This window comes from Cryptomeria japonica, chromosome 3 (genome assembly GCF_030272615.1).
Source record: "Cryptomeria japonica chromosome 3, Sugi_1.0, whole genome shotgun sequence".
Lineage (NCBI taxonomy): Eukaryota > Viridiplantae > Streptophyta > Pinopsida > Cupressales > Cupressaceae > Cryptomeria > Cryptomeria japonica.
Window position 1 is genome coordinate 778,155,674 of NC_081407.1, and position 10,282 is coordinate 778,165,955.

Below are 10,282 nucleotides of genomic sequence, written 5' to 3' on the forward strand. Positions count from 1 at the left end.
CGAAACTCCACGGGAGTTACTTTTTTCAAATACGCAACAAACCTTCCGTAATGACGGATTACGATGGATTAGTTGTTTCAGTCTCCGCTCACGAATTATGGCAGTTGAAAGGAAATTTATAAATTGCGACTCGCACCTCACCGTGCTACCGCATGCTTGTATTTATTTTCTTTTCTATTTTTCCAAATTTTCTCCGTAATTTTCTCATAATCCTAACCTTGTCCTTGAATTTGCTTATTTAAAACATGGGCGTTTAAGGTCGTCAAGAGTGTGCTGCCATGTTTACTTTTAATTCAAGGTTTTTCACTGCTTCTTTTTGAATTTAACGCTAACAATTGCCAAAATCAAGCAGCATTACAGACCTAACAAACGATTTAGTGTGAAAATGTATTTGAGCCTCGAATTTCGTACATTTCTGGTAAAAAAAAGTTGGCTGATTGATCAACCTGCACTATAAAATATTTATATCGTTGCTTTTTTACAAGTACACAAGGCTAAAAATGGCCAAAAGAAAGATGGTATCTTGTGCGGCCTGTAGACTGAGCCGCACAAAATGTTCAGAAGATTGTGTTTTGGCTCCTTATTTTCCTTCCGATGATCCAGACAAGTTTGCAGTTGTCCAGAGAGTATTTGGAACGAGTCATATCATCAAACTGCTTCAAGTAATTTGTAACTATAGTTCATTTCTTCGTTCCTTAAAAACTTCCTAATTTAAAAACTTCCTAATTTAGCAACTTTATCTGTTTGTTTTTCAATGCCACTATCTGTTGTCTTTAGACAACGGTTTACAATAAGTTTTGTGATACCATCTGCACTGTTTTGTTTAGGGTGTGGAGGCTGAGCAAAGAGCGGAAGCAGTAAATAGTATGGTGCATGAAGCAGCTGCAAGAATGAAGGATCCCATTCATGGACTTGGTAGTGAAGTCCATGAGCTGCAGGAAAAAATAGCCCATTTAAAATCTCAGTTGGCAGCCACGGAAGAAGAGCTCGTGAATGTACGTTGTAAGTATGATAAGCTTTTATACTTCCTGCGTACCGGGTCTCCTCATCCTCATGATGCGATATATCCAACTGAAGGTATAATGTATGAGGAGGTGGATCCATTGCTGTTGTGGGAGCCGATAAGGGACGCATAGATTTATGAGGATCGGTTGATTGAGATGTTTTGTTAACGGAAATACCATGTTGGCTTAAAATATTTTGGTGAAAGGTGATGAAAAAGTTTCTGTGAGCTTGATTAATGTTGTGTTTTTAGATAGAAAAACTTGTTTTTTAAGAAATAGCACTGCTGTTTTGAATGTAAAATACGTATACAAAAGAAACTTTAATTGAAGCGTTTAAATAGAAACATATTAGATCTTGTATTATGCTATTAATATTTTTTCTATTTCAATTCTGTTTTATACAGTTTTTTATTTATTTATACACTCTAAATGAATGTATATAAGATACAGACATGACTTCTATTCTACGCTTCTAAATTGATTTGCACTATATCATATGACTTGTTCTAAATTACTAATCTTTAACTTATACTTTGTATGCTTCGGTTCAAATGAAAGTTTTAAAATTTGAGCTGTAGTCAGAGTATCCAATTCAATTTGTATAAGTTATTCTTTACATATGATTGTTAGTGGGCAGAGGCAAAATAAAACAAACAGAAGATAAATGCCGAGTGTGCTGCTGCGCAACAGAATTGTATTTACTCACTTGCAGAAAGATTTTCATTTGCCTCTTTTATAGAGGACTTTAGGAACATATGGTAAATTCTAGAATATGCCTGTATCCAAAAATAGTATTTTAGATAATTTCTACATAGACCGGTAGAATCTAAAAATAAAAAATAGAAACATTATATAGACTGGTAGAAATTACTAGAATATTCTAACATTCCATTTTAATTTGTCATTAATTACATTAAACATATAATATCTAATTTTTCTTTCAAATATTCAAATTGTTCATTTCTTAAAGCCGTTGTGAATATGTCTACCAATTGATCTTTGGATCTGCAGTACTCTAAATTAATTTCTCTATTCTTTACTAACTCTTGAACAACTCTTGAATGAAATAATATCTTGCATGAACATGTTTACTCCTCTAACGAAAAGACATGGTTCTTCAATAATAAAATTGTCGACTTATTGCTACAATAGGTTGATGTTGCATCTACTTCTATGGTTGAGATTATCAACATAGCTTGTTTCTTTGATGCCCATGACAAAATTCTGTTCCAAAGTGAAATTCATATCCTCATGTACTATTTCAATCATCTATGCTCCTTACAAAATCACTATTTGTATATGCAATCAACTCAAAATTATTTATTCAGGAATATAATATTCCATATTCTATAGTGCCTAGAGTATACCTCAATATTCTTTTTCGAACATGGAAATGTGAATTCTTGGGTGAATCAATGATATCAAACTAACCCCACACATAATATCGGGCCTAGTTGTAACATACATCAAACTTCCAACAAGTTTTCTGAATATAGTTAGATCAATATTGAATCATTTATCTTCTTTGCTAAGTTTTGTGTCTATTGTTGTATGAGTAGATGTTGGATTGCATTTAATCATTTTAAACCTCTCCAATATGTCATTTGCATATTTAATTTCACTAATAAAAATTCCTTTTATTCATTTTGTATAGCTTCAATTACTAGAAAATATTTCATTAATTCTAAATCTTTCATTTCAAATCCCTTTCCCATTGTTGATTTAAACATGTCCACAGATAAATTTCCAATGAAGATAAAATCATCAGCATATAGATAGACAATTAAAGTCCAACCTTCCTTGTTGACTATCATGTATAGTGGAGGTTCAAGAATGCTTTTACCAAATCTATTATTCACCATATATGAATCACTATTTTACAGACAAAATTCTACAAATCACTATTTTACATCATCTTCAAATTCTTAATAGTTTAAAAGTTATAGTTGTCGGAAGTTGAAGATTATTTTAAAATTGTTCATCTCAGTGTCAAAAGTGGCAAAAAAGTGGAAACCATTATTGTGAGTTCACCCGATCTCAATGATGCAAGTGTAGGAATAAAATTATTACTTGTGAATTGAGAGAGGAATACCTTGATTGTTCACCTTGTTCAGGATTCCTTTATGAACTATCTCCTTTTGGAATTCTTGATGGATTATCCTCTTGCATACTAGTTTGATCACCTTGACTTCCATGATCATTTCCCTCTTCACTATAAGGTATTATTGTAGCAATTAATTTTTTTTTTTTATCTATACTCCCATCCCAATATTCTTCTTCTTATTTGAATAAAACATCTCTACTAATAATGGTATTCTTAATGATGGGAATAAATAAATTATAAACTTTGGACTATTTACAATAACCAATAAAGTTGCAGTTCTCATATTTGCAATCAAACCTGCTTCTTATTTCCATTGGCACATGTACAAATGCAACACAACCAAAACTTTTAAAACAAGAGCTACATGTAGGTGTATCTACCCAACCCAAGAGCTATTCTATAGGACATCTTCCACATATAAGACATTAAACACGTGAGATTGTATTGAAATAAGATGAGTACAAATGTACAAGATGCCTTGCTTAAATAGGCAAGAGCGATGTGCAAGACTAGACAAGGTTTAAACATGTATCAACCTGGAGAAGTTACGGTCCTAATATGACTCTACAATTATCCATGTACCTAATAAATGTTGCTACCTAAGTTAAACATATGCGAACTATAAATAGTAAATTTTATTTACTCTAACATTGTAGACCAACGAAGTTCCTGCCAAAGAGTGAAGAACAAATTTTTTTGTCTATTTTGTCTAATTGATATTTTTGCTAGATTTTTTTGTTTTGTTTTGTTTTGTCTGATTAAGCTTGCAGCCATCTTTAATAAATAGCAGACAACATAGAGAGATTTGAGTCTTTTTATTGTTTCTATTGTAGAATGTTATCTTGATGAAAATGTATACAATAAATAGAGAAAACATTAAGTCGAGAGCTAAGAACATCCATCCTACTGGTGCTTAAGATAAGAAGAATTTCCAAAGTTTTTGCATTTTATTTAAAACTCTTTTTGCTACCTAAGAAGTTTAGAAAAAGATGAAACAAACCTATTGGTAGGAGTGTATATCCTTTTTATTGATTTTTTTTGCTCCAAGGACTCTAATAGTTGAAGATAGTGTTATTTAGAATATTGAATTAGGCTACATGATCTATTTTTCATTCAAACCCATCCACTCCATTTTATATGTATTGAAAGGGTACATGGTTGAAAATCAAAATGAGAATTTTAGAGATTGAAAATTAATATAAGATCACATCACCTCATAGGTTGTCGTAAACCTACGCTATAAAAAATTAATATTTGTAGTTGTTAAATTTTAGCTCAATCTAAACAGAGGAAATCATTGTGTTTGTTAATATGTCAACTCTTCAAATTTAAAGCTTATAATTTTGGATTTTGGGTGGTGGTTGATATTATAGCCAGAACAAGGTACCAAAGGAATGCAAGTAATAATTGATGTAGGTGAGAACTGTGGTGCTTTAAACCTAATCTTTGACTTTTTGTTTTCAGTTTGGTTATTTCAAAAAATGAATTTTAATATGATTAGGTAGAGAGGTGTTGGAGGGCACTTGAAATGATTGTACTATGTTTTTTGTTGGTCAAGTTTGTTCAATTGTAGTGATTAAAGATACTATAAATGTATCTATGAGTATATGTGTACTGGCTTCATAGCTCTGTTGGATCTATGGGTTCTTTTGTTCTTTATAAAGACGAGAAAATCATTGATACTATGTTCAGTTGGGACAAGATTTTTCTTTTCTTTTGTTCAATCATCTATGACTTGACCTAATTTTTGATTGGGTTTGGCTTATACATTGTGTTTTTTGTGTTTTATTTGGTAAATTGTAGTTGAGAGGGATTATGTCTAGCAATTTGCACTATGTGAGGTTGATTTTGTAATTCATTTTTAAGATTTGCAATCATGGAAAGTAGGTCTTGATATGGGACGCATAGTCTTAATATGGTGAGGGTATTTGAACCTAGCTAATAGCAATTGCACGATGACTCCTTTGTATTTGAATATTATAAAATTGAATCTGAATTTTTAATAGTATTTTTTTTTGGAGGTGAAGCCATTCTTGACATGATTGATTTTATAACTTATAGTATTAAAATTACTTTTTCTTTTCCCAACTCTTTTGTTGCTTTCATTAAAAGAGATTTAATGTGATGAGTTGTGACTATAAGGGGGGTTTAAGTTTGGCAGTGTCTTGCAATATCAAAATTATCACACTTTTTATAAAAGTTGGGTATCTCTATAAAATTTATTTGGACCAGCTAGGCTCAAAACAAAACCTTCGCAATGTCTTTGTTGGACCGAAGGTGGTGGGTGGGCCCTCTATTCTATTGTTGATGGCTCCCCACTATAGTCGATGAAAGAAATAGGCTTTATGTCGTATCCCCGATGCCCTACCATCGTCGGGGAGAAAAGTCATTGAAAGGACTACATGACCATAGAGAATTGATCTCTACCCCTACATCGAGAATAGTAGGGCCTCCCCATAGTTGTTGGTTGTTCTACTACAAGGCTTTGTTGATGCCATATTTATTAGGTAGTCACATCAATTATGTGACTTAAATATGAGACTAATAATATCTAGGCCACTAGAATTAACCAGGTGGATTTCTACCAATTCCCCCACTTCAAGATGCACTTATATGGTTAGGGCTCCTAGTTTGTCTCTAATGCTATATTTTATTTTTTTGTGAACCAACTAGGGCTCCAACCTAGGATGGCCCATTTGCTGTCAGGATGCTCTAGCACCATGTTAGGATTGTTTCAAACAAAATGTTTGTTCTCTTTAGGATATTCAATCATGCAATCTACTAAATAAAAAACTAAATGGAACCACCTAAGACTAAGAAAATAAAGCGGACCATGTACTTAATAGTTTAGGAAAAATGCTTGGCATTTGAGAAAAGATCAATTTAATTAATTTAGAAGGAATCAAATTCTAAGTATAAAGTATTTTTTAGGCAAAAATGTGTTCAAATTTCTTCCATCGAGATAATGGAAATTTTCTGTAGTAAGCATCAAGGACCCACACAAGAGAGATTAATTAGGGAGATGGCTAGAAACCATGAATGGGCTAACCTATCTTCCAATTGTTGAGAGAAATAACTCATTTGATAGCCCATAAGGAGAGCATCATGGTCAATAGCATGAACAAATGTTGTAGTTTTTGACTTGCAGAAATTAGATAATGAAAGTAAAAAGTCAAAACGAAGTCCACCATAGTGTAAGAAAACCCCATGATGAAACAAGAAAATGAAAGTAAAAAGCCAAAACCAAATCCACCACAATATAAGAAAACCTCACAACAAAATGCTTGGCACCTAGCTGCATGCCCTATCCCTAGGAAAAGAAGACCAGTTTGGAGGGATTGTTCCTATCCACTATTAACAAAAATATATTTTGAAAAATGTTATACATAACTTCAAGAATGCTAAAAAATAGACAAAATTGGAAAAGGCGAGCCAAAGCTTAGGATTGTGAACAGGGGATTTTTTTGTATGAGAAGCCTTTTGACCAGATAGGGGGTGGCCACCAATACAAACTTCCCCACAAAGAGAAGTTCATCATTGATAGAGCATTAATAGAGCAAGAAATAGATCATTATAATAGTAAATCAAAATTAATTTAAATGAGTATGGCCACCAATACAAACTTCCCCACAAAGAGAAGTTCCTCATTGATAGAGCATTAATAGAGCAAGAAATAGATCATTATAATAGTAAATCAAAATTAATTTAAATGAGTACTCGCTGAGGATGAGGGCCCAACTGACCCAACTAGCAGCAAGAAAGATGAAACCATGAAACAACACGTAGCATATTTGTTGGAAATGTGGTAGGAAGTTATCATTTGCCGATAGGCAATTACTTGTGGGGTTTGACCCCCACCAGAATTGTCTCACGCCGCGAAAACGCGGATTTCCCGTTGCTGCCCTTTTTTCCCGTCAAGCTTTATGCGACACCTCATGCAACGCGTGTTTGGGGTTTACTTCCAGCTATGGCGTAGATTGGTGTGGCTGCCTGCATGCTAGTTGTGCTTCTGGACTTTTTGAGCTTAAATTTGGAAGAATCTTATTGTGCATTGAATATATACTTGTTTTTTTGATAGTTAATTGCAATTGCAGGGCAAAAGAAGGTAGGAAATTGCAGAAGAGGATCGATTTGTTCGTTAAGATACGGTAAATACTTCTAAACAGGTTTTTCTCATTTTTACTGTATTCATTTTTCTGTGCTTTCAGAACAAAATCTATAACTGTTCATTTCGTTTGTAAGTCGTAGTGCTAAAATAAAGCTTTTAGTGTTAGGGTTCGTTGTTTAAGCTTGCTCTCAGATAGTTTTTTTACGGCTATTTGCTTGCCATCCTTGAATTAGACAGAAGACTTGAGTTCGTGGATATGAAACCTTGCATATTGCTTGTGACATTTTGCGTGTTCTCCATCAGTAAAAAATTGATATCCAATGTTGAAATGAAATTGATAGGTAATGTTATTTGCTTGCACTAAACAATTTGAGCATCTCGCTAGCTGATACATTCCCGATGCATTGTAGCAGTGCATAGGCTTTATTGGAAGATTGGTCATGGGAGGAGGTGTTAAAACCAGAACTTAGAGGTGCCATCGGTAATCACATATGACTGAAGGCAAAATCATTAGAAAAGCACAAGGAGCAACATATCTCTACAAATCTTGGGAAAGGAAGAGCTTTTTGATACTCCCCTGTCTGAAACAAACCCTCGTACTCCTGTTCTTCTGTTAATGATGACTTCTACATGTTGTCACTTCAATGACAATGTTTTAAATCCAAGTACGATATGGAGCTTGAACGGGTTATGATGGCTTCACCCCCTCGTCAAACTCCCTGCCTGCCTCAAAATAGCTTCTTGCCTGGGGGCACCCACGTGTCATTGTTTTAAATCCAAGTATAGGAAGAGAAGGTGGTAGTAGAGTTTTAAGTTTCTTTTTAGTGACTATTCAAAATAAATAAGGCCAACTGTTAATAATTTAGATTAATTTTTTGTTAACATACTCATCGCATTACATTCCAATCCTTATTCCCATGATAGAATTTTTTTTTTGGCATTTAAAAAAATACTACAAAATCATATATTTCTACTCTCCCTTATGAATGGGAACTTATTAGGGCAGAGTGCCAACCAAATAATAACTTTTTCCAAAATACAGTTTATACATATGTACTTTGCATGCAGATCAAGTTTATGGATCAACTTTGGAGTCCTCAGTCTATCTAGTTGGCTTAGACTTCCTGTATATCACATATAACACAAGTTGTGTCACGCCTAATACTATTCCCAATCCATTTGGAACCTACACCACAGCAAGCATTTGCATTCAATTCAACCACATCAATTGCAAGTGCGCACCCCCCCACACACATATGTGCTGGTGGTGAAAGTGCTTGGGGGCTCTGCTGATTCCACTAGTTTTAAAACAACAATTCAGTTTACTCTCTAAGTCAATAATTTTTGGTTCCTAAAACTTCAATAAATCCTATTCATTGTCTTGTGTTTAAGGAAGGAGAAATCCACAACAGCTACAAGTATATTTATACATGGCACATACCTTACTAATTTTGGGAACAACAGAGTCCAATTTGTAGATGGACTCATTCAATTTTTGTCTTCTCTTTCTCTCAGTATGTAAATTTTTGGATGCCTGCTGCAACTTCACTTGACCATGATCACTTCTATACACTCTTTAGAAACTTGTCTTTGATTACTCTTACAAGGCCAACAAAGCGAGGAGTTGAAATTGATGCTCCCTTTTTAAACTTGTTCTCCCCTGTGCCTATTTCGCCTTCCATGTTGCAATATTCGTTCCAGCACAACCTTTTCTTGATCTTTAATTTGTCTTGTACTATCATTCACTTTAAACCAAAATCACTCTTTAAATCTGCACATATATTTATGATGACAATCATTCTCTATCAATTTTCTTAGCATAAGTTATATCAAAATAACAAGCATAGAATTAGAAATATATAATTATTGTTTCATTTTATTGTTTTTTTAGAAGTTGCTATGCTTTTTTTAACTTTAGAAATTCAGATTTTTTTTGTTGGATTGGTAACTTATATCATTAATCTTTTCTTTTCTTTGAATCTGATGTGCTATATCATCAATCTCTTTTGTCTCTGAATCTCATGTGCTAATATTTCTTTATATAATTTGGGTTTTTTCCTTTCTGGTTTATCAGGTGTCCAGATTATTTGGGCCTGCAATATTTGAAGTTTTGAAGCTCAAGGTATACACACTAACACATAGTGATATCACATCTAAGATAACACTCGCCATTTCCCAAACCATCAATAAGGATCAGGTTGGTTGACATCTTTGCCCTTTGAATCAGCTTAGCTTTTATGACTAATTTGGGATTTGTAGAATGATGTACATATGGAACTGGCAATCCTTGGGAATTTATAACAATTTGTGAATGTTTCTAAATGATGTTGAATTTTGATTGTCCATTTTAATGCATGTTTTGATTGTTAAATAATTATCATGGTTTGAATAATTAAATGGCAAAACAAATAACACCAAAAAAATGGCATGTAACAAGCAACCATAGATGGTACCAATTAGTTCTAAATGTTGGTAGATAGAAAATATTGCAGCTGTAACACCTTGATCCACATGCAAAAATTTAATGAAGTATTGCTCAAAATGTTAGTTTTGGAAGACCAAAAATTGGCTCTAAATGTTATTGGACAGAAAACATTGTAGTCATACCTCCTTGGTCCACATGAAATATTTAATGAATTATTGTTCTACAATTAGATCAGCAGTTCAGATTCTAGCAAACTGTGAATTATTTGGAATAAAATGAATTTTGGCTATAATATTTGAATCATCCAAACAAGACAAGATTCTAGCAAACTATGAATTATTTGGAATAAAATGAATTTTGGCTATAATATTTGAATCATGCAAACAAGACAAGATATTAGCTTCTTGATTGAATTACACATATCAAGAGGGAAAAAAATGTAAGACGTTAGTGCAAGCAACATTTTTGAGTAGCAGCACATAATACATTTGATGCATTGATTGGACATTTACACCTCAATTACCTGACGGATTGTGAAGGAAAATAAATTATAATTGCAGACAAAATGTATAAAGCTTTGAGACATTAGATCTTAAGCCACAACATGGTAATAAATTTAGACTGACGTTGTATTAGAAGAA

At 33.3% G+C, this 10,282-nt stretch overlaps 1 protein-coding gene across 1 annotated transcript; it reads left to right on the forward strand.

Annotated features, from left to right (window-relative positions):
* The first annotated feature begins 500 nt into the window (after positions 1-500).
* On the forward strand, positions 501-1,136 carry LOC131063311 (LOB domain-containing protein 11-like). The gene is made up of 2 exons (XM_057997090.2): positions 501-662; positions 828-1,136. Exons 1-2 carry the CDS (start codon positions 501-503, stop codon positions 1,134-1,136), a joined length of 471 nt encoding a protein of 156 aa, XP_057853073.2.
* The last annotated feature ends 9,146 nt before the right edge of the window (positions 1,137-10,282 follow it).

Coding starts and splice junctions, on each gene's coding strand:
- LOC131063311 (XM_057997090.2), top strand. CDS start 501: ATGGCCAAAAGAAAGATGGTATCTTGTGCGGCCTGTAGACTGAGCCGC. Junction 663..827: donor ATATCATCAAACTGCTTCAA/GTAATTTGTAAC, acceptor TGTTTTGTTTAG/GGTGTGGAGGCTGAGCAAAG.